This window comes from Canis lupus, chromosome 9 (assembly GCF_048164855.1).
Source record: "Canis lupus baileyi chromosome 9, mCanLup2.hap1, whole genome shotgun sequence".
NCBI lineage: Eukaryota > Metazoa > Chordata > Mammalia > Carnivora > Canidae > Canis > Canis lupus.
The window spans coordinates 35,147,687-35,172,065 of NC_132846.1; the positions used below are offsets into that span (position 1 = coordinate 35,147,687).

Sequence of the window (24,379 nt, forward strand, 5' to 3'; positions counted from 1 at the left end):
CTCTCTCTCAAATATATAAAATCTTAAAAAAAAAAAAAAAAATAGATGTGACTGTATACTGAACTTTAACAAATCTATTATTCTAGTAAGCCATGATTTAAATCTTTAAAAACTTACCTAAATTGATTGAATCTTTTCAAATAAATATATTAACTTTCCACCTTTAGGTTTTCTTTTACTAAGTTTCTTAAGCATACATCCTTGCCATGTAGAAACATCACCAGATACACTAGATCAGCTTGACTCCAAATCCTAAAATGTCACTCTAGTTTGAATTACATGTGGAAAAAACCCTAATAATCTATGCTACTACAAAGCTATAAAACTAGCAGTGACACCTAAGAGAGCAAAACACTATACAGGGATTGCAAAGATTGCTTTGTTAACAAATGAGCAAGTTATGTAACTTTCTAAAAAATAGCGAAACCATTAGGAAAGCAGGTACATTCAACACAGCAATCTGTTCTACTTCTCAACACATTTACAGAAACTTTAGGTGGAACAAATGCGATCATTTTTTGAGAAATATATATCTTGACACACACACAACACAGACACACAAACACACACACACATATATGTAAAATAGTAATAGCCGATCTTAGTTACTAAATAAAATGTAAGTAAAACTGCATACCAGAAACAGAATTTTCAACTGCAGATCCAGGTCTTTTAAAACTGGAACATGTTCCTTCATTTTCCCACAAAATGAGGTTTATTCTAAAAGACAAAGACTTCCTTTAGCTTTGAGTATGCCACAGTCCTCAGAATATAAGACTATTTTATAATCTCCTTAAAATACAAAGAAACAAAAACTTCACTTCTAAACACTTTTACTGATGAGATCTCTGTATGTCAACTATTTTAACATGAGCTCAAAAAAAATCATGAAGATGTTCAGTAATTAAAAAATCCATAAATGGGAACCACATGAATGGATAAACAAATCCATAGGAATATTCTAATTTTGAGATTTCAATGTAGAATACTACCTTAAGAAGCTAATTACATACTGTCCTTTGAATCCTTAACCAAATAAATAAAACATTCTGCTTTCAAAATAGATTTTCATAATAGAAACACTATTAAAATTTTTGGTGATTTTGATTTTGTAGGTAACATTATTCTATTACTTTGGGCTCACTGAAATAGGTTACAAAAACCAAATCTATCGTAATGAATTTTCTCTCATTAATATCTAAAAGATGATCTAGTGACTGTTCAGTTAATATTCATCTACAGTCACCTTCCATTTGTACATCATAAAATCCTTAAGAATTCTCAATGGGCTCTCTAAACCTGCATTACATTAGCAATTACAAATCAGTTCAATACTAAAACAAGTATTTGGATCATTAAAAAAATTCTGAAGGATAAGACAGCATCTGTGGAACATTACAAGTTGTTAGAAAATTATTACTTTTTTTTTTGAAAATTATTACTGTTAAAGAAAACATTAAGTTGGTTTATTTCACATATTTCACAAAAGCGCATACAGGTTCATAAGAAACACTGATAAAGCACCTATCATGTACCAGGTAGGGAAAAAGAAGAGTGATTAAAAACCTCATTTGCTGCCCTCTGGGTGTAGAGTCTCAAACTGGGCAAGAGCCTGTAACAGTTGCAAAGTGAATGTGATGAGAGACAATATAAAGGGTCCTATGGGGGTTCAAAAGCACCAAGAGAATGCACATAAAGATGGAAAACTTGAAGGAGGAGACATAAAAGACTAACTATACTATAACAAAGGTATTTGTTTTTAGTATCCTCTAAATGTCACTTCTATGTGACAAAATATTCCACTGTACAACGCCTAACTATTCTAGAATGAAAAATGCATTAGTTTTAAGAAATCACTTGGTAAAGTCCAATAAGATTCTCAAAATTATTTTACTGTATGTGTGACTTAAAAATTGTGATTCTAGGGCAGCCTGGGTGGCCCAGTGGTTTGGCGCAGCCTTCAGCCCGGGGTGTGAACCTGGAGACCCAGGATCCAGTCCCGCGTCGGGCTCCCTGCATGGAGCCTACTTTTCTCTCTCTGCCTGTGTCTCTGCCTCTCTCTCTGTCATAAATAAATAAATAAAAGCTTTAAAAAAAATTGTAATTCTACTTGAATAAAGAGACCCAGGAGAGAAAAATTAAAAGATAAAGCTAAAGAAAAAACGGGGGAAAAAAATAAAAGGGAAATGCACAACGAAGATTTGGATGTCTAGGTATTTTAGCCACAGACGTCAGTTCTCAGGCAAAATCTTTTGTAAAATATGAATGAGGATACCAAACATATCACTGCTATTCTAGAAAAACTAAGATATCAGATTATATAAAGTTTGGTACATCTATCTTATAGAATACTATGCAACCATGAAAAATGCTTTATAGGCAAAATGTTTCCCATATTCACAGTATTTTCCATACAGAAAAAAAACATGAATGAGAAAATGAGCACGACTAGAATGACCTTTATCTTATGAAGAAGAGAAACTCATCTGGCATTATACACAACTACAGCACAGACTATAATTACCTTTTGGTGAAAGGAATACAAGAGATTTTTGTTTTTTTCTTTGGGTTTTTTTTAGTAATTTCCCAATGCCACTGACATGCATTATTTGGATCAAATAGTAAGTTTTAAGTGGAATTATAGGTGATTACCCCCTGGGAAGTTCAGCAGTATGTTGTTTTATTATTTTATTAAGATAAAATAAATCACTTCTCTTTAAATTTCTACTGACATATCTTTTCCACAAGCCGAGTTTTTTAATTAGGAAGAAAGAAATCATAAAAATGTTCGTATTATTCTCTGACAAAAATATTAATACTTAAAAACTCAGAAACGGGAACTCCATGAATGAATACATTTATATATATGTACTAATTTTGATATTCATTCTACAATATCACATCAGGAAGCTAATTATACAGATTCATTTGAACCCCTGGCCAAACCAGGCTTCTTTTAACCACCATTCTTCCATTTTGCTATTTACAGCTCTATTGGTACACAACACTGGTCCATAAAAACTTTCCCACACAATCTACCTAATTCTAAAGATTTTCACAAAAATTGTAACTCACCTCGGTTAATACTTAGGATATGCCACCGAGAGATCTTGTTTTCTTTGTAACAACTGCCAAAACAAAAAACAACAAAAAAAAACCAAGTTGTTAAATCACACAATAGTTTCTAGTCTGGAGACCCACCAGCTCAACAGGGTTCAAAAGAGAGGTATTAGGACAATAACTTTAAGCAATTATCCAGACCAGTGTGCTTAGCTTAGGTCACTCAAAAATACCCACATCCCACTTTAAGTACTTTGGAGAGGAAACCACTGCTATGAATTAAAATTTTAGTTAGGTGGTTATTCTGAGTAAATTTAGTCAATGCGGATCATCGACGACGTTCCACATTTTAAAATTTCATTCTTTAAAACATCTTGCCAATTCATACTTCCTTTCTACCGTTTCAAATGTATTTTGTTCAACAGAACACACAGATTCTGCGAAAAGAACAAAACCAACGGCTGCCCTGAACAAAGTCCCATCAGGGACGTGCTTAGTTAAGGTGCTTTCGGTCCCAACAAAACCACTACCGTTTCCTCTTAGAGTAGCCTAAGCAAGCCTCGTCCTGAAGGGCACAGCCGCCTCTCAATGGTTAGAGTAGCAGCGTCTGGGCTTGCTCCCGAATTCCACACCCTGAAGCCTTCCGCAGTTTCCTCAACGCTTAATCGTGTGAGGAGCACGCGGAAATTATTTCTCCCGCCCGCCTCCCCCCCCCCCCCCCCACGCAAACGGGTCTAAGCAAGCACCTTGCCTTCTCCCGTGTTAATTAAGGAGGCGCCCACAGCTGGTGACGCTCGGCTGGAAAAATGTGACAAGTTCCCGAAATGCACTTCCAAAGGGAGGAAGAAGTGAGCGGAGAGGAGACGCCAGAAAAATCTCTGGAGAGGCGTGCACAGGACCAGCCTGGAGAAAGAGCCCTGCACGTCTCCTCCGCCCTCTTCTCTCGCGCGGCGGGAGAGGAAGCAAGCCTCGCCCCCTTTCACCCCGCTCCCCACCCCGCCGCAGCGAGACCTTACTCTGCCATGGCTGCCGCGCGGCCCGTCCACTTCCGGTGCCGGTGCCGCTAAAGCTGCGCCATCCCCCAGTCACCCGGACACCCACAGCTTCCAACCGACCTTTCTGGAAGGTCCGCGACTCCTCCGACCTTCGCTAGGTGCTGTCCTGGAGCCAACGGCGGAGAGGTGCCGCGCTCCCATGCATCTGCGGGATAGAGACCCGGGTCTCTCCTGGCCAGAAACGTAAAATGCGATAGAGCTGCGACCGCCACCGCTCAGACAAAATGGCGCCGACAAGCCGGCTTAGCGCAGGCGCCTTGGAGAGACCCTGCCCCGCCCCCGTGCAAATCCTGGCCGCAGCTCCGGGTTCGATTTCCATGGGACACTTCGCCGCCAATCCTCGCGCCGGACTGCTCTTCCTGACCCCTCATCTTACCAATCAGTGCTCAGCCAAGCACATCCGGAGTCTCCTCAGCCAATCGTTTTTCAGGACCTGCTTACTCAACACGCGATTCTCCAGTAACGTGAGCCTTCGGGGACAGCCAATCACAAGTGGAAGATGTCCTACCTGCTGTTTTTCGCACCAATCCGTGGAGTTTCGTAGCTGCATCCAATGAGGACGGCAGGGAGCGAGCTCCAATCCGAAGCTCTTCGGCGTCATGGGCAGCCAATGGGAGTTCGTGTAGAAGCGAGTCTGCTCAACAGCTTGTTATTTGGTGGATTGTGGCAGTAAATCGGGCGAGTGGGGAACTGGGCGCAGGAACTGCCGCCGCGGCCGGGAGCGGTGCTGCCCGGACGGGGGCCCACGGGGGTCAGCGGGGCGGAGGACCCGGGGGCTGACAGCGCGCACTTGGCCCGCAGTTGGTAGGTGGGGAGGAGGGGAGCGGGGGATACTGAGCGGACGGAGCGGCGGCAGCAGCTCGCGCCGCTGCCCGGGGTCCCGGTGCAGTTGGGAGCTTCGGCGGTGGGGCGGGGGTGCTGGGCAAGCGGTGCGGCGAGCGCAGGGGAAGGGGCGAGGCGTGGAGCAGCCGCGGCAGCTGCAGGAACCGCCGGCGCAGCCGCCTCCTCGGCCGCTTCCCCGGGAAAATGGCTGTGGGGCTGGCCGCGCCGCTAAGTTTGCTTCCGCGCGGCGAGGAGCGGGCTGCTCGGGGGAGCCGGCCCCCAACTCCGCGGCGCGTCCTCCCCGCCGGAGTCCGTGGCAGGACCCGAGAGGGGCCGGGGGCAGGTACCTCTCCGGGCTGTACAAAAAGTTGAGGCGGGCGCGGGGAGGAGGCGGCGGCTGCCGCTGTGCGGCTCCCCTCCCCTCCCCTCCCCTCCCACACCCTCTCCCGGCCACCTCCCCTCCTCCTCCCCTCCCCGCCCCCCCTCCAGCCCCCCGCCTCGCGCGGGTCTCCCCTCGCTCTCGCGCGTCCGGGCTGAAGGCCGCGGCCCCTGCCCCGTCGGCGGAGAAGCGCTTCTCCTTTCTGACATGGTGCAGAGCGGAGGAAGGATAGCAATGGCGCCGTGACACTCCGCTGCCGCCACCGCGGGCCCGGGGCGGGCCGAGGGGGCCGAGCGGCGGAGGCGGGGCGCGGGCCGAAGTCGGGGTGTCGGGGCGGGGGGGGGGGCGGGGAGGCAGCGAGAGCTCGGCGACCCTGCCTGGGGGGGCAGCTGCGCAGCCCAAACGGCTCCCGGCCCTCTCCCAGAGCGCTCGGTGCTGGGGCTCCAAGTTGGGCATTTCGGGTCAAAGTGGCGAGCGCGGCGGGGGCGCGGCGGGCCGCTGGCGAACTCCGGGCAGGAGCGGGCTGCCTGCCCTTTGGCGCCCGAGGGGTTCTCGCTGCTTCCTCGGCTCCCGCGTCCCTGGCTGTGCTCCGGGGGATCCTGTCCCTCCGCTGGTGAGGGTGCAGCCCCTCCCCGCTGGCGTTTGTTTACTTTTCCTTGGGTCGCTCCCCTCTGTTGACTGATTCTGTGCCTGTCTTTCCCTTCCCCGCGGTTCTAGCGACGGAGGAGCGAGCTCTCGTGGAGCTGGAACCCCACAGATCGCCAGTAAAAATGAAGGTAAGTGGACTCGGCGCTCCTCTGAAACCTCGTGCCCTGGACACTGCTTGTCGTGAGGCTGGTACTGTGGAATGTCATTTTTTTTTTTTTCTTTTTCCCCTACTCACAATTGATTCCTCTACCCAAGCAGCGCTTTCTGAAACTGAGGACGTGTTGAAAGGGTGAGAAATGATCATTGTGTCTAATGCAGTCAGTCCGGCCCCTCTCTGAAGCAGTTAGCACTTTGGAAAGGCTGCACCAGCCTTTCCATTGTTGTCCATTGGGCTAGTATTTTTAAACACTTCCTGTGTTGGCAGCACAACCTTTGCAGAAGTAAAGCTTTCGTCCTGTTTTGGTTCTTTGGGGGATTTTTTTTTTTTTTTTTCGAAAAATTTTTTTTCTTCCTCCGTGCCAGTAGGATTTGCTAAGGAAGGAATATATATATATGCATTGTGTAAGGGAGATAATCGTTTTTTTCTGTGAAACAGTCTGTAGCTAAGATATTTGAAGGTGAACTGAAACTATTGTTTTAATTCAGTCATTGTAATAAATATTTTAAAACCTCCATTCAACCTAAAAGTTATCTTCTTCTGAAGATAGCTAATAGAGCAGACATATTTTGTGATGTTTAAAGGGAAAGGAAGTTGTAGCATTGTGTTAGTGCAGTGGCATTGAATGTTTCAGGTCAGATATTTTTTGCCAAAGTGTTGCTCTTTGAGTTGCGTTATTCGTAAATGCACTAATTTGAAAAGGTACTTGATTCCCTACTCATTTACTGTTTCAGCATATTAAACTCTGAAACACAGCATTTCTCCAAACTTTCTCTTTCTACCTCCAGGAAATGACACATTATCTTATTTAATGTTACTTGGGATAACTTATTGGAAAAGGTAAAGTCATTTTCTACTCAAAAGTGTCGTTTCTGAAGTGTACACTGTTACCTTTGCACTTAGCAATATTGAATCGAGCCTATGTGAATACATTTAACTTTTGAAAAAAATAATAGGTAAAATGGCAAACTTAGAATAACAATCATTATGTTACTGTCAGGATCAAAATGAATGGTAGAATGAAATTCCCTGTCTTTCAGTGTGTCATTCTGATCATGGCTGTTTGCTAAGAGTAGATGTTTTTTGGTAAAACTTTTTATTTTATATACCAAAAAGATTACTGTGATAAACTAGGTACAGCATCAAGTTTTGAGTCATTAGTTCGTATCTCTGCATTTATCAGCTGAATTTAGACTTAGGTTTTCTTTAATGTAGCTTTTAGCCAATGATTCCCCCAAATAGTGCTCTCCTTATCGAAAGGATTAGCTTCATTTCTTATCTGGTGCAGTTATACTGTATCCAAAAAGATACTGCCTTAATGGAGCTATATCAATAAACATTTAACTAGGTATTGTTAGCATTAATCTTAACAGCAATATTTCTTCTAATTTGAAAACAAAATTTTTAGGCCATAAGTAAATACCTTAATGTTTATGGAACACTTACTATGAATATGCCTTTTCTGGTTTTGGAGGTTTTTTTTTTTTAATATTTTGTGTTATTATTTTTCAAGTAAGCTCTACAGCCACCACAGGGCTTGAACTCACCACCCTGAAATCAAGAGTCACATGCTCTACCATCTGAGCCAGCCAGGTGCCCCTGTTTGTTTTTTTAAAATATGTTCATTTCATAAATTATAGAATTGTTGAAACATTTTGTATCTGAAGATTATCATATGTCTTTACTGGTACTTCTCAGTTACAACTTAAAGTGTTTTTTGTTGTCAGGATATAGTTTATGTAGTAAAGGAATGTAATTGCTTGCTTTAGGGGTATTTTCCAAATTATTAATAATGTTCATAAACAATATTAATGTTTTTACTACTTTATTTTTTTAAAAGATTTTATTTATTTATTCATGAGAGATACAGAGAGAGAGAGAGAGAGAGAGAGAGAGGCAGAGAGAGAAGCAGGCTCCATGCAGGGAGCCTGATGTGGGACTCCATCCCAGGACTTCAGGATTATGCTGTGGGCTGAAGGCAGGCGCTAAAACCGCTGAGCCACCCAGGGATCCCCTGTTTTTACTACTTTAAATACAGAACCTTTTAATGAGGCTTGAAGTTGGAGGAGGGAAAAGTAGTAGTGACATTCACATTTTATGTTCTTTCATCAGGCGGCGGATGAGCCTGCCTACCTGACAGTGGGAACTGACGTCAGTGCCAAGTACCGAGGTGCCTTCTGTGAGGCAAAAATTAAGACTGTGAAAAGGCTGGTAAAAGTTAAGGTAATTATTTTTTTTTAATGAAACCTGGATTGAAGAGAGTTGGAAAAGGGGAGACTTTAAATCAATATTTTACTGAATCATTACTTCACTTATTGACTCATTATTAGGTGAAAGCACTGTTACATACAAGACTATAGGGAAAGCACATTAAGAAATAAAGAACTCAAAATGAGAAGTTATTCCAAAATGCTTCTCTGAAAATACCATATTTATGAGACTTCCTTTTATTTGGCTCTCTGCTGTTGTGGCACACTTACTTAGGTTGTGATCTATTTTCCTCCCTTTCATAATGTTCAGGTAGAGACAATTTCAAGTGATTAGGAAAAATAATATAGTGGAAATTGTGTTCAAGACAGTATTAAGGATGATTTAAGAATTTTATTTTTAAGATGCTTTTATGACCAGAAAAAATTATTATTCCTGTACATTATTTGGAAATACAGAAAAGTACCAAAGGATTAATACCCATAGCTTAACTCTCAGAAGCTACTATTAATATTTTTGTCTGTCCAGTAGTTTTCCTATAAATGTTTTTAATAATCTTACTTGGATTACAAGTATAATCTTATTATAAACATCTCTAACATTACTGAGCTATGTAATAAAGTTGATGAATGTCCTCTTTGATACTACACCACAGAGATTTGATATGGTCTGTCAGATACTGTACAGTGCCTACCATAACACTATTATTATTGTTGTTGTTATTGGATCATGTTGTACTTTCAGTTTTGTAATTTGCTTTCCACTTCCATATCTGATCTTTTCCTACAAGAATTAAGCACCATAAAAGGAGGAAATGTTTGACTTGTTCTATCCTCAGTGCCTAGTGTAGTGCTCGATATATAGTAGGCACTCAAAATATGGTGAATGAATAAATGAACTGGAGGAGTTATTCTCTAAGTGTGGCCCTGGACTGGCAGCATCAACCTCATCTGGGAACTTGTTGGAAGTGCAAATTCTCAGGTCCAGACCCCAGACCTACTGAGTTAGAAACTCTGAGAGGAGAGTCCAGTGATTGTTTTTTAACAGGCCTTTCAAGAGTTTCTGCTGCATGTTGAAGTTTGAGAACTACTGAACTGGAAGAGTATGATTTGTGTTGTATCCATGATTATTATACGATTTCTGTTTAAATTTTGAACTGCTGATGAAATTTTTAACGTATTGTTACAATATAATTTGACATTTCTTTTTTGTTTCATTTGGCCTGTTTACCGTGTCAGCTATGTGAGATTTGATTACTAAATATTTACTTGGACTTCTTTGAGAATTTAAACTTTTTAATATTGTGGCTCTTGATACATTTATTTAAATCAGTACAGTGATTGGGGAGGTCTTAAACATATATTATGTAGAATTTCAATTTTCGTATTTGGGTACTTGCACTATATGAATGATTACACTGTATATTTGGGAGAATTTATAGTAAAAAGTACTTATTTGTAACTGAACTGCATATCATGATTACTTAGGTTTACTTTATAAAGGACCAACAGTGTTCTGGTTTTGTCTACCTTGCATGTGGTCAATAAAGTTTGATACTGTTTTTTTATATACTTTGTGACGGAACCTTTTATAACTTGTTGATAAGAAACAATGAAGGCAGTTTTAAACTTTTACAATAATCACTACAAATTATAAATCCTGTATAGTTCATTAATTCAGCAAACATTTATGAAGTGCCTATAATATTCAGTGACATTTGCTAACTGGTGGAGATATAGTGATGAAAAAGGATTCTAGCCCTCAAGGAGCTCACAGTTAATGACAGAGACAATAAACATAAGACAGTGTAGTAAGTATTAAAACAGAAGTAAGCACAGGATGCTAAAAACGCATAGATTAAAGACATCACAAACATGTTTTAAAAGTAACATGCAAATTACTGTGCAAAAATGTTTTCCAGGTACTCCTGAAACAGGATAATACTACACAATTGGTGCAAGATGACCAAGTAAAGGGTCCTTTAAGAGTACGTATGTTCTGCAGTTTAAAATCCGTAATGATAAATCACAAATACATAGCATAAATTATTGAATTTTACATTTGTAGATAGTTTTAAAATTTATAAGAATGCTAATCAGGAAACAAAAATACAAATGAAATGTTGTAATGAATTATATTACACTGGCTGTATCCTTAGTTTAGAAAGATAAATAAAAAAAAGAAAAATCATCTTACAGAGGGTAACTTAGTATATATAAACATGAGTTTTCAGCTACTTTTTGTTTTGAAATCTTGAATGCCTCTTTTTTTTTCATTGTTAGAAATATTTAGCCTGCTAAGTAATATACTAGTATCATAACTTTGATGAATCTTCTGTTGTTCTAACTTACCAAGTAAGTATGTTGCCTCCATAACTCAGTTTAGTGGGTACCTATTTTGTGTTTATTCCGTTTCTGGCCATTTGTTTATGTAATCTTTGTTATGTCAGAGTACCGCTTCGGTTAATATCTGATATACTGAAATATCTGAAGCTGGAAGGTCAGCTGGTCGGTCCATCCACTTCTCTCCAGGTGAACCTTTGTCTAAAAGATCCCTTAAATATGAATGCTGAATCCAATATTCAGTGTTTCTGTGAAAGAAAATTAAAGCTAGTCTTGCTCTTACGGTTTTTATGCTTAAATTGCACAGTTTCCTTGAAGGCAGTGTGATGTAGTACAAAAGCTCTGAAGTAAGATTTAAGAAACTGGGTTCTTATCATCTCATCTGATCCACAATTTCAATGTGTAAAATAAGGGCAATAATAACTAACTTACTTGTGCCAAAGCGTTTTGGCATTCAAATTGCATGATAAATATATCAACACTATAAATGATAAAGATCTATGTGAATGTATGGTAGAATTATCATAGATGTTTTTTCTTTTTAATCCAGGTCATATAGTTGGGAGTGATTTGGTTTCTTTAAATTTGGTAATGAAATTTTGGGTTTGTTTTGTTTTGTTTTGTTTTGGTAATGAAATTTTGATGCTGTGTTTTAGGTTGGAGCTATTGTTGAAACAAGGACATCTGATGGATCCTTTCAGGAGGCTATTATCAGCAAGTTGACAGATGCTAGTTGGTATACTGTGGGTAAGTAGTTAATTTAATATATAGGACCTAACTTGGAGTTCCATATACCTTTATTTTATAAGTATATAGTGAATCACGTTGGCAGAGAAATATGTGTTCTGTCAGTTTACTGGATATAGTTGGCTAAAATTTTAATGACATCTGCTGCTAACAAAAATAATAATTACCTCTTTGATCACTTGTGGCTATTTCATCCAAGAATGTATTTCTTTTTTAGGCTGCCTAGATTATTTATTTTCAAGAACATCAAATTATATGGTTATTTTCTTCCATTAGAAAGTCGATACAAGTTAGTATTGTAAGTAATCAGACTGTTTTACTTTTCCTGTAATTACAATTAAGATTGTACAGTTGCAATCTTTTATTATATTGCTACCTGTTTTACATAAGGTAATATAGATGCTACCACAGAATTTAAAGAGTAAAAAATTCTGGCCAGAGTAGATTCAAATCTAGATGATCATAGCTTAAGTTTTGATTTTTGGTCTCGTCAAGTCTCCATAACACCTTTCAGGAAAGATATATTTACTACTAATGTGAATGCATACTTAACATTCCATACATAAGCTTACACTGGCTTTAAAAAACTTTATTGTAGTGAGCAGCAACAAGTGACTTAATACATGTAAGCTAAAACCTAAATGCAGTATATAGTTGCTGTCATTATATTGAGAATAGCAATGATTAACATTTCCACATCTCTTCTCAGTACATTCAACACAGTCCTGTGGTATAATATCCAGCCTTTTGTTTTACTCTGAACATCTATAACATTTTTTGGTCTTTACATTTATGTCTGGTATAAGTGGTGTAATTATAGTGTGGTTTCCTTCATGAAGGAAAAGAAATAATCCTATAGGTTTACTTTTTTTTGATCCTGTAGGTTTACTTTTTTACGTGATTTGTTACTTTGGGTAAAAATCATTCATTTTCAGACAAATTACTGAAGCTGTGAAGAACATGCTTTGGTTAAAAATTCTACTTCCTGTGTCTTACTCTGTGACTTCTATTAGTAGTACCAATTTCTTGTATGTAACTACTGTTTTCTAACTATTTTTATTCTTCTTGGGCCTCCTAGAAATTGGTGTTGGTTCACATCGGTGCTGTTATTCTGAACTACGTATTTTTAGGAAGCTTGGTTGTGGCTGTTGGTAGTTGCTAGAGATTTAAAAACTAAGTTTAATGTTAACTGTTAGAGATCAAGTAAATACAATTTTACTATATTAAACTAGTGGTAAAAATTATAGGCATTCATATATGCAAAATTGTGGAAGATTATATAATGCATGTTCAAATACTTGTATTGCTTTCTATTTGGTATTTGATATCAAGGTTGCATTGATAGTACTTGTGCAGTTTTATTGATACAATGCTTATGCTTCTGCAGAGGTGATAACTTTTCAGATTTTTGCATTTGGGGCTTCTGCACTCCAGAATAGCAGATCTTTATCCTCTATATGAATGGCGTTTTAGCATTCTAAAAGCTAGTTGCTACTGAGCATTCTCTATGGTGATTTTCTATGATAGGTAATTACAGAAGAAATTGTATAATTCTTGTTCTGAGAGATCTTAGAATCTTAATTGCATGTAATTTGTGTATCAGGCATTAGTGTACATAAGAATCATTGGTGCTTGTTTTAAAAAATGAGGATTTGAGGATTTCAAATCTCTTCAATTTAGTAGGTCTGGGGATGGCAACCCAAGAATCTTTCTTTTTATAATTACATTGGGTGAATTTAATGCAGGTAGTACACATTTAGTAAAATAGTCACTACTTGGAGAAACAGAGACTTATTCAGGAGAAATGTTCAAAATATTTAAGTTTTTTGCATCTGTGTAATGATAGCAAGTGACCTAAAAAATTTAAGATGCTAAAAAGCACTGTTCACTTTAAGTATGTTCAATATAGTATTCTGCTATAATGAATATTTAGGTATTGAATGATGTATCCCATATAAAGAATGAATTGAGTATAATGAGGTTTAAAGATGTCAAATAAAATGTGTCCTCTCTCACAGGTCCCGTGCCTTCTATATTTTTCTTTAATTGAGTGATTACTATCTGTTGAGTTTAATTCCTTTTTTCTGAAATTTTTCTTGATTTCTAATTTCTATTGAAGTATTATATAGGTGGATCAGAAAGTTCTAGAAAGTATTAATGATCTCCATATCAATTTTTTATTTTAAGAGACCTCAAAATTTGACTATTAAAAATGAAAGAAGAGGATACCATCCTACTGGCTTGGCTCAAAAAAGGGTTATGATCATTGGTGATCAAAAGTTATCGAATGAGTTTGATAATATATAATGTGTTTTTTCCTATGATAGCTAAGTAACCAATTTTGAAAGAGATTATAGGTCTAATATAACCTAATTTTTAAAAATCTAATAAAACCTTTTCCTCTAATGTTGAATAATAAATAGCTCCAGTTTATGGATCTTTTTCGTTTTTTTTTTGAGCCTTGGAAATAGTTCCTCTTTGTATCATAAAACAGTGCTTCCTAGCATAGTTTATTCATTTCTCAGTTCTTTGCAAGAAAGGAAAGGAGCCTGTGATACATGAAAGTGTATAGTTATCCTTCTGGTCATTCAAAAAGTATCAAAATTAGGATTGGAATTTGTATCTTCACTTGAATGTTGCCATTAACTCCTGGTAGATACAGCTGTCAATAACATGTTCTAAAACTACTCATCTTTCCCTTTTTTGGAATATAAAAATAACACATTGGCGGGCAGCCCAAGTGGCTCAGTGGTTTCGCACTGCCTTCAGCCCAGGGCATGATCCTGGGTCACGGGATCGAGTCCCACGTTGGGCACCCTGCATGGAGCCTGCTTCTCCCTTTGCCTGTGTCCCTGCCTCCCTCTCTCTCTCTGTGTCTCTCATGAATAAATAAATTTAAAAAGTCTTAAAAACCACATTGTACTTGAAAAATGGGAAAATGTAAAGGACAGAATTATTATTAATTTTAGTAATTTACGTATAAAATGCATATGCACATATATAATCTATCAAATTTTACACTACAATGTATTTGATTATGGGGTGCCTGGGTTACTCAGTTGGTTAAGCGTCTGACTCTTGGTTTCCACTCAGGTCATGATTTCAGAGTCATGAAATTGAGTTCTGTGTCGGGCTCTGTACTCAGCATGGAGTCTGCCTGAGATTCTCTCTCCCTCTTTGCACACACACACTATCTAAAAAAATTATGTACACACTATCTAAAAAAAATAAATAAAATCTTAAAAAAATAAAATCTATTTGATTATGTTTTTTTGTGACAAATGCTTTTTTTAAGACTCAGGATTTTTTCATGCCATATAGTTATGTTTTGTATGTCAGTTGGTTCAGATCTCATGGAAGTTCTAGTTAATAGAGTAGAAGAGGTTTGGATTAAACTGGTGAAAGGACTGACTTATGTAGGAAGTGCTGCAGGCTTATAAGGCTTTTTAATTCATTTAGAACCTCTTATGGCATGTCTTTTATTTATTTATTTTTTTTTATTTATTTATTTTATTTTATTTTTTTTTTGGCATGTCTTTTAAAAACCAAGTCGACCACAAATGTTTTCAAAACCAGGTGGTTATTCCACTGACTAGAAAATAATTAAGAAAAAAGTACTAAGCAAACAGAAATCTATCCGTTCCTGTAATACACTTTAACTTATTTAAATGGCCTTCCATAAGAATTAGCATTCTTATGATATTTTGTCAATTTCATTATACATTTGAGTGCTAATTTCTGGAGTTTTTGACTTTGGTTGCAGAGGGACTTCTGTATCACAGATGATTTTATGTAACAGAACCATTGGTTATACCTAAGATATGTAATTTTAAAAATTCTATTATGTGAAGTATGAACATAAAACTGTATATATATATGAGTATTTTATTATAATTGCTTTACACAGGTATAATATTTTTTGGTAAAGTGAAAATTCTTGACTTTCTCTCCTATGTTCATTTTTTTTTTTTTTTTTAAAGATTTCATTTACTTATTTGACAGAGCACAAGGAGGAGGAATAGCAGAGGGAGAAGGAGCAATAGGCTCTCTGCTGAGCAGAGAGCCTGATGCGGGGCTCAATCCCAGGACCATGACCTGAGCTGAAGGCAGACGCTTAACTGACTGAGCCAGCTAGGTGCCCCTCCTGTGCTCATTTTATGCCTCTGCTTCATACCTCTTTATTATGCATTTTGATCTCCCTAATGAAACTGCAGCCTTCTGATTCTCCATTTCTTTGTTCTTTCTTTCTTTCTTTCTTTCTTTCTTTCTTTCTTTCTTTCTTTCTTTCTTTTTATTTATGATAGTCACACACACAGAGAGAGAGGCAGAGACACAGGCAGAGGGAGAAGCAGACTCCATGCACCGGGAGCCTGACGTGGGATTCGATCCCGGGTCTCCAGGATCGCGCCCTGGGCCAAAGGCAGGCGCTAAACCGCTGCGCCACCCAGGGATCCCCTTTCCATTTCTTTATAAAAGAAGCATAGTGATTCCTCCCTTGCAGAGGCTGTTGTGAGGATTAGGACATGATAGAAGCTTAATAAGTGATAACTTCATCTCTCCAAAGATATAATTAGTTAATTTACTGTTATCTTACTATCCTCCAGCATCTAACAGTGCTACAATCACAGGTGGAGCTTTTGTATTTAGTAGTTAGATCCCTGTTTCTTTTGTTTCTTTTAATTCTAACAGTTTAGAGTTAGGCTTTATGTGTTTATTTGCATAGGCATTGTTTTGTCTAGTAAGATCAACATTAGCTTTATCATTCTCCTCAAATTAAGTTTTAGTATCTATATGTAACATAAAAATAGAGATACCACTTTTTAAAAAAAGATTGTATGTATTTATTTGAGAGATAGCAAGAGAGAAAGTGAGAGCACAGCAATGGGGAGGAGCAGAGGGAGAGGCTGAGCAGGGACACCGCCCTCCCCATCTCCAGGTAATCTCAGGATCCCAAGATCATGACCTGAACTGAAGGCAGATGCCTAACCTAGAGCCACCCAGTCACCCCTAGTGATATCACTTTTGTACTCTTCTGCACTCAATAGTCTATTCAGATGCCAGTTTTGGCAAGTATAAAACATTTCATAGAATTACTAAATTCTTTTTTTTAAAAATATTTTATTTATTTATTCATGAGAGACACACACAGAGAGGCAGAGACACAGGTAGAGGGAGAAGCAGGCCCCACGCAGGGAGCCTGACGTGGGACTTGATCTTGGGACTCCATCCTGGGGCTCGATCCTGGAACTCCAGGATCACACCCTGGGCCAAAGGCAGGCGCCAAACCGTGGAGCCACCCAGGGATCCCCGAATTACTAAATTCTTATAGTCTGGCTTTTTCACTCTTGGCATGCTGTAGTATACATCTTGAACTAAAAAGAACTAAATTTACTATATACACCAGTTACTTATTTCACTCATCAAATTGCCAGAGTCACTCTTTAATGCCTACAGTTTTGCTGTTCTTTATATGATACTTCTAATATTAAAGTTTGAGAGGATGCTTCATATAGGTGGAACTTCCTCATGATTTTGATAGTCAGGGATGTCATGACTGTTGTTGGGGTTTTCTGTCTTTCAGAAAATCTTGAATGGTTATATAGCTTTTCAAACTTGTTTGAAGTCAAAACAAAACAAAAAAAAACAAACTTGTTTGAAACACTTAAATACATACCTTTTTATAGTTTTAGGTGTTAAAAAATAAATTTAATAATTTAAAATTACTAAATTTAAAAATTTTAATTGTTTCTCTTTGTTCACTTAACGTTGTAAGTGTTCCTATGAAAAACTGTAAAATTGTTGTTGGTACCACAGTTCCCTTTGAGAAGTTGTTTTTGGATCTTACATTACTTCTATCCATGATAAAGTATTTTGAAGTGAAATGCATTTTTCCCTTAAAAAAATCTGATTTATTTCAAAGTGATTATTTAAAAAATGAAAAAAAAAAGCTAAAGATATTGTTAATTTTTTATCAGAACATTTGATTTGAGGCTGCCATTGATTAATGATGAAACATTGTGGAAAATATTTTGTTGCATAAATTTGATATTATCGATTAGTCTTATAGTCTCATTTTCTTTCCTCATACCTCCACTTAACTGCATGAGTGTGTATATACATTGTTAACATCTTTTTCATATTGTAGGCATTAAGGAAAATTGGCACTTCTAAGGTTCTATTATTTAATATACTTATGGATATTAATACATGAATTATTTTACGTTTGGTACAATAATTTCGTGATCTTGAATTTTTAAAAGAACAGTGGTTTATTTATTAGACCTTAGGACACCTCATAATTTGATTACAAATGTTTAGAGCGCTGTTAATCACGTGTAGATTAGTAATGTAATTGTTGGAGGATGTTGTGTTTTATCCTGTCATTGTGTCTGCAGGTGGTCATTAATTTCTGCATCGTTGACAGTGTATAACACAGCTCCTCTTGTGGCAACATTATGGTTCTCTGAATATGTGCTTCAGGAACTTTTCATTTTCTCTGCATTGGCTCCTGCATGTAAAAGAATTTAAACTAGATGTCTTTAGTCTAAGACAAGAACTGACTGAGGTAGATAAATACTGAAAAAGTTGAGTGCTCTTACACATAAGTTCTTAGCATGAGAAAAATAGGTTTATGATTAAATATTATTAAAGCAAAGTGATTTAGAATTTCCCTTTAACACTAACTTACTCTGTTACAATGGAAAAACAGCTAAAATTATGAATATTAGGATTAAATCTTAATTATTTTTGTGTGCATATGCTTTCCTGTATAAATGTTATTTTCATAAGATACACAAACATTTATTGATTTTTGCATTATAAGTACCTGAGGTAAGGATTCCATCTTTTTATGTTTTATTTCTTCATAATGCTGGGCAATCAGGTGTCTTTTGAGAGCATTTTCTTTTTAATATACTTTGTAAATGTTAGATGTTAAAATAAGAGTACATTTCTGAAAAGTTAAACCTATAAAAATAAATAGCTAGTTATATGGAGAATAAAAGTGATAAAATGTTAAACTCCTTACCCCCATTTCCCTGAAATATGTAAACAAAGTTACCATGTAGTATGATATTTTTTAAATGTAGGAAAAATAAAAGCTTTTGAGGAAGCTTCTGTGCAATTATAACTGACTTTTTTGAATTAAAAACAATTTCATCTTTCTGATATTTCCTTGCTTCAACCTTTATTTCTACACTTCTTATATCCTCCTCTAGCAAAAGAAAAAAGTTTAGGGCATCTGGGTGGCTTAGTGGTTGAGCATCTGCCTTCAGCTTAGGTCATAGTCCCGGGGTCCTGGGATTGAGTCCTGTATCGGGCTCCTTGCAGGGAGCCTGCTTCTCCCTCTGCCTATATCTCTGCCTCTCTCTCTTTCTGTGGCTCTCATGAATAAATAAATAAAATCTTAAAAAAAAGAAAGTTTAATCTTATGACTTTAGAATTTGGCAGCCAGTACTTCTACTATAGTAAATTATCATTTAAATAAGTGGAAGAGTCCAGTAATCCAAGAAGCGTGACCTGAAGGCAAATAGTTTCTGGAAGTTAGAGATACTTCATTGATAACTGCTGGGAACAAACTCTTAATACTTTTTTTAAAACCAGATTTTTGCTCATTCTTGTAGGATTAAAGATAATTTAATAATCTGTGTTCTGACCAGACTGCTGATGGTTTCAAGAAGGTGGTTCTGTAGTGATAGAAATTGAACAAGTGAATGGATACACAATAAGCATTTGAGGGCAGTCATTTAACCTACATCTGTTTGGCAGCTACAGAATGAAAAATGTAGTATGTTCATTTTAAAAAGTTTTGCAAAATAACAAATAATGTTCTTACAAATAAATATTAAGCCCTAGATAAATAGCAATAATAGCATCCTCTGCAGTGGAGTTTTTACTTACTGTGCATAAATTCTCTGGTATGTCTTGCTTATTGTAGTGTTTGATGATGGTGATGAGAGAACACTGAGACGCACCTCACTTTGCCTAAAAGGAGAGAGACATTTTGCTGAGAGTGAGGTAGGGTGACTTCGATGGGCTTTCTGGGTTGAATAACTTCCAGTGTTGGGGCACCTGGGTGGCTCAGTCGTTGAACATCTGCCTTTGGCTCAGGGTGTGATCCCAGGGTCCTGGGATCAAGTCCCACATTGGGCTCCCTGCAGGGAGCCTGCTTCTCCCTTTGCCTATGTCTCTGTCTCTCTGTGTTTTTCATGAATAAATAAATAAAATCTTAAAAGAAAAAAAATAAAATAAAATCTTAAAAGAGTTTAAAGAAAAACTTCTAATGTCAATGTCAAGGTAAAATGTGATTTAGTCTGTTGTTCCTTATCTAGACACTTGACCAGCTTCCCTTAACAAATCCAGAGCATTTTGGAACTCCAGTAATTGCAAAGAAGACAAACAGAGGAAGGAGGTCCTCTCTTCCTGTGTGAGTGTTTTCATATACAGTAATGTTACAATTATTATAACATTGAACAAACAATTTTTCTAGGATGGCTAAAATTAATTGTGCAGGTATCTTTTCCATAGTATCATGTATCCTTATGTGCATTTTACCTTGAGCAGATCTTGTTCTTAATTATTCCCATAACTTTGTCCAAGAATCATTCACAACTCCTGTTTCAAAAAGGCTGTTTTTGTCTTGAGTTACTTTGCCAAATTCCTTAATTGATACAATGTTGTTTTTTTCTATTTTAAGTGAGTATATATATATATTTTTTAACTTTTTTATTTCAAGAACATTTCAAACTTAAAAACTATACAATAAACTTTTGGGGCACCTGGGTGGCTCAGTCAGTTGAGTGTCTGATTCTTGGTTTTAGCTGAGGTCATGGTCTCAGGGTTGCGAGATTGAGCCCCCATGTTGGGCTCTGTTCTCAGCATTTGTACACACACACTCTCTCCCTTTCATTTGGTCTAAAAGTAAATAAATCCTTTAAAAAAGTAAACTTTCATACACTCATCATCTAAATTCACTAATTGTTTAAATTTTTTGGCACAATTGCTTTATCATTCATTCTGTAGGTACATATTATAATTATTTTTTATTTAGTGGTAATTTTAATTGGCCAAACTATATGGGAGGATATTGCAAGCGTCAGACCTACCTTTAAACACTTTAAGAATAAGGAAATTCTCTTATGTAATCAATATATTTTCAAATTCAGAAAATTTAACATTAATGGAATGCTATTATGTAATAATATATAATCCATATTTCAAATTTTGCTACTTGGTCTAATAGTAGCCTTGATAAGTATCCCCTGAATCCAGGATCCAATCCAAGACCATGCATTACATCTAGTTTATATGGTTCTTAAACCTCCTTTAATCTGGAAAAGTTCTTCAGCCTTTTTTTTTTTTTTTTGGTCTTTTCATGACCTTAACATTTTTGAAGAGTACAGGCCAGTTTAGTAGACTTTTCCATATTATATATATAGGTTTGTCTGCTTATTTTATTGTCTAGGTAACTTAAGTTAAACCCTCACATGTTTCTTAATGAGACTTTTCATAACCTGTTAGGAAATGAGAGTTACATTACCTGGCATCTGGCATATGTAAAACGTAGAAGAACAGTCTCTTTAAAAAAGAAAAAAACATATCTAGCACAGAAGGTACTTCATGGTAACATAATTAGGCTTTTCAGTCCCAGTTGCTGGTTGGCATAAGAACTGAGTCCAAATCCTCATTCATTTAGTGACAAGGACTCAGAGTTACCATGGACTACTTTGGGACTAGAGAAGTTATCGATCTCTTCAGTTTCAATAAGAATGGTTCTTGGGCAGCCCCAGTGGTGCAGCAGTTTAGTGCTGCCTGCGGCCCAGGGCGTGATCCTGGAGACCTGGGATCGAGTCCCACATCAGGCTCCTGCATGGAGCCTGCTTCTCCCTCCTCCTGTGTCTCTGCCTCTCTCTCTCTATGTCTATCATAAATAAATAAATCTTTAAAAAAATTTTTTTCAATAAGAATGAAGACACTACTAGTCTGAAGTAATCTTCATTAGAAATTGAATCGTACATGTTAAATTCACACCACTCTGACTCTCTCAACAATGGCTTATATGAAGATCCTGATAGAGTTATTCTGACTTTTAGTAATGAAGATGAAAAGGAAGAAGAAAGTAGTGAGGAGGAAGATGAAGATAAGCGACGTCTCAATGATGAGTTATTAGGAAAAGTTGTAAGTGTGGCATCTACATCTGAGAAGACTGATTGGTATCCTGCTTTGGTAAGTAGGAATTCTTTGCAGAATTTATCAACCATTTAAAATACTTTTTTAAGGGGGTACCTGGCTGACTCAGTTGGTTTAGCATGCATCTCTTGATCTCCGGGTTGTGAGTGCAAGCCCCATGTTGGGCATGAAGTCTAGTTTAAATTAAAATAAATAAATAAATAAATAAAATATTTGTTTAACATGGATTTTTCAAAAGCATTTAAAATATTTTGAAAGTATTATACAAATTTAATTTGGATTTTATTGCAAAATTGAGCAACTGTACTTAGGTCCCACATACTTCACTGTCTTCTCTTATTATTTTGTATAACCAGTTATTGGGATCTTTCTTTTTTTTTTTTTTTTTTTTTAAATTGGGATCTTTCAGCTCTTCCTTCAAAATATGTCCAGTGGTCTCTTTTTACTCTATTTGTATTATTATTTTACACTTGATTTATGGTAATTACCTCTGAGTTCTCTTAATTTAATTCCTGAACTTTTTGCTAAATTCAGACTATTTTTCTAAAAGCAACTTTTATAGAGAAATCAATTTTAAAATACTGATTTAATCACGATAGTCACATTCTCCAGAAAACCCCACCAAACTTTCACTGACTGCCTAATGGATCAATTCTGTACTCTTTAGATGAATATTTGAGGCCGTCCTAGCCCTTTGTTTCCCATTTTCAGTGTATGCTCTGTATTCAGGTTCTTAACTGCTCCGTATGTAAAATACTTCATTTTTCTAAACCTTTATACCCTTGTTTTATGTATGTATGTATGTATGTATGTATTTATTTGTATTTTAAAGATTTTATTTATTTATTCATGAGAAACACAGATTGAGAGAGAGGCAGAGACACAGGCAGAGGGAGAAGCAGGCTCCATGCAGGGAGCCCGACGTGGGACTCGATCCTGGATTGAGTGTGATGGTGGGCTGATGGTGGCGCTAAACCACTGAGCCTCCCAGGCTGCCCTATACTCTTGCTTTAAATTAGTGTTTACTAAGCATATGCAGTGAATTCAGTTGTAAGTTCCTTAGAAGAAAGAGAAATATGAATCTTGTAACACATTGCTCTCAAGAATCTTGTTTACATGCAAGAGATTACATAGCAATTAAAAATTATATGGTCCTTTTTATTTTTTAAGTAGTCCTTTTTAATTCTTTTATTTTTTTTTTAATTTTTATTTATGATAGTCACACACAGAGAGAGAGAGAGAGAGAGAGGCAGAGACACAGGCAGAGGGAGAAGCAGGCTCCAAGCACCAGGAGCCCGACGTGGGATTCGATCCCGGGTTTCCAGGATCGCACCCTGGGCCAAAGGCAGGTGCTAAACCGCTGCGCCACCCAGGGATCCCAGTCCTTTTTATTTTATTTTATTTTATTTTATTTTATTTTATTTTATTTTATTTTATTTATTTTATTTTATTTTATTTATTTTATTTTATTTTATTTATTTTATTTTATTTTATTTTATTTTATTTATTTTATTTTTTTTTAAATTTTTATTTATTCATGATAGGCACACAGTGAGAGAGAGAAAGGCAGAGACATAGGCAGAGGGAGAAGCAAGCTCCATGCACCGGGAGCCCGACGTGGGATTCGATCCCGGATCTCCAGGATCACGCCCCGGGCCAAAGGCAGGCGCCAAACCGCTGTGCCACCCAGGGATCCCAGTCCTTTTTATTTTTTAAGTAGGCTCCATGCTCATCATGAGGCCCAGTACAGGGCTTGAGCTCATGATCCTAAGATCAAGACCTGAGTGGAGATCAAGAGTTGAATGCTTAAGCAACTGAGCTGCCCAGGGTGCCCCTGTATCATTTTTTAAAACTTGGTGCAGACACTAGAGTAGAACAGGAAGTATTGGGGAAAGGAAAGATACACCTAAACTTTGGAAATGGCAAGTCTTGATGGTTGGTAGGGAAATCTAATCTTTGCTTACTCGGGGAAGGAATGAAAAAAAAGGATGGGCAGGAAAATTATTTCATGAAAGGAATCCATAATACTTGGTTATACCTGTCTCCATTTTCTCCTCTTTCTTTCCTCTTAAATGTCCTTCAGTTCAGCTCAAGTCATACCCTTTCTGCAGTCTCCCCTAGCCCCTCTAACATAACTATGTCCCTTCTCTGAATTTTATTTTCTGAATTTTCAATTTTGATATTACATATATCTCCAATAACAACATTGGCACAAAATATGTCCCAAATTAGATCCTTTAAAGAACCGAAGCCATTTTTTTTAAGGTTTTTATGTGCACATAAATATGTTATTCAAATGCTATGTATAGGGATCCCTGGGTGGCTCAGCAATTGAGTGGCTGCCTTTGGCTCCAGGCATGATCTGGGGTCCTGGGATCGAGTCCCGCATCCGGCTCCCTGCATGGAGCCTGCTTCTCCCTTTGCCTGTGTCTCTGCCTCTCTTGATGTGTCTTTTATGAGTAAATAAATAAAATCTTTTAAAAAAAAATGTTACATATAATAGATTTACTTTACGTGAGAAAAGTCTGAAAATCCTTAATTCCTTCAAGAGATGACATGTATAAAAAGGAAATCCGAAAAGCGTTCATGAAGCTGGTGCTTTATAACCACCTTGAGCCTTGATGGATTTAAAGTTAGTTAAGTAGAGCTTCTTTAGAGGACTTTCTTAGAGGGAACAAGATAAGAAAGAGCAGAAAAACAAGAGGTTTGTTCGTGGAACTATTTGCTCTGGGAATCCATTTTGGCTAAATATTAGATATGAATAAGGGAATCA

The 24,379-nt window shown here is 37.5% G+C and overlaps 1 protein-coding gene and 1 long non-coding RNA gene across 9 annotated transcripts in view; one reads left to right on the top strand and one right to left on the bottom strand.

Annotated features, from left to right (window-relative positions):
- LOC140640024 (uncharacterized) overlaps nucleotides 1–4,474 on the bottom strand; it is a 35,654-nt gene extending 31,180 nt beyond the window's left edge. For all 3 annotated transcript variants that reach the window (XR_012036679.1, XR_012036678.1, XR_012036680.1), the window contains exons 1-3: nucleotides 4,176–4,474; nucleotides 3,076–3,128; nucleotides 638–720 (exon numbers count right to left, since the gene is read on the bottom strand). This is a non-coding gene — a long non-coding RNA (uncharacterized lncRNA). The remainder of the gene's footprint in view (nucleotides 1–637; nucleotides 721–3,075; nucleotides 3,129–4,175) is intronic.
- Nucleotides 4,475–4,720: 246 nt separating this feature from the next.
- Nucleotides 4,721–24,379, top strand: part of ARID4A (AT-rich interaction domain 4A) — a 68,608-nt gene continuing 48,949 nt past the window's right edge. For 3 of the 6 annotated variants that reach the window (XM_072838732.1, XM_072838735.1, XM_072838736.1), the window contains exons 1-8: nucleotides 4,721–4,919; nucleotides 6,034–6,092; nucleotides 8,234–8,344; nucleotides 10,251–10,316; nucleotides 11,328–11,418; nucleotides 19,355–19,434; nucleotides 19,749–19,843; nucleotides 21,510–21,642. In XM_072838732.1, the coding sequence (XP_072694833.1) occupies nucleotides 6,087–6,092; nucleotides 8,234–8,344; nucleotides 10,251–10,316; nucleotides 11,328–11,418; nucleotides 19,355–19,434; nucleotides 19,749–19,843; nucleotides 21,510–21,642 (582 nt within the window). In that variant the 5' untranslated portion in view covers nucleotides 4,721–4,919; nucleotides 6,034–6,086. Of the gene's footprint in view, nucleotides 4,920–5,351; nucleotides 5,527–5,665; nucleotides 5,930–6,033; nucleotides 6,093–7,634; nucleotides 7,715–8,233; nucleotides 8,345–10,250; nucleotides 10,317–11,327; nucleotides 11,419–19,354; nucleotides 19,435–19,748; nucleotides 19,844–21,509; nucleotides 21,643–24,379 lie in introns of those variants that run through there. The other 3 variants (XM_072838734.1, XM_072838733.1, XM_072838737.1) reach the window with 3 other exon arrangements.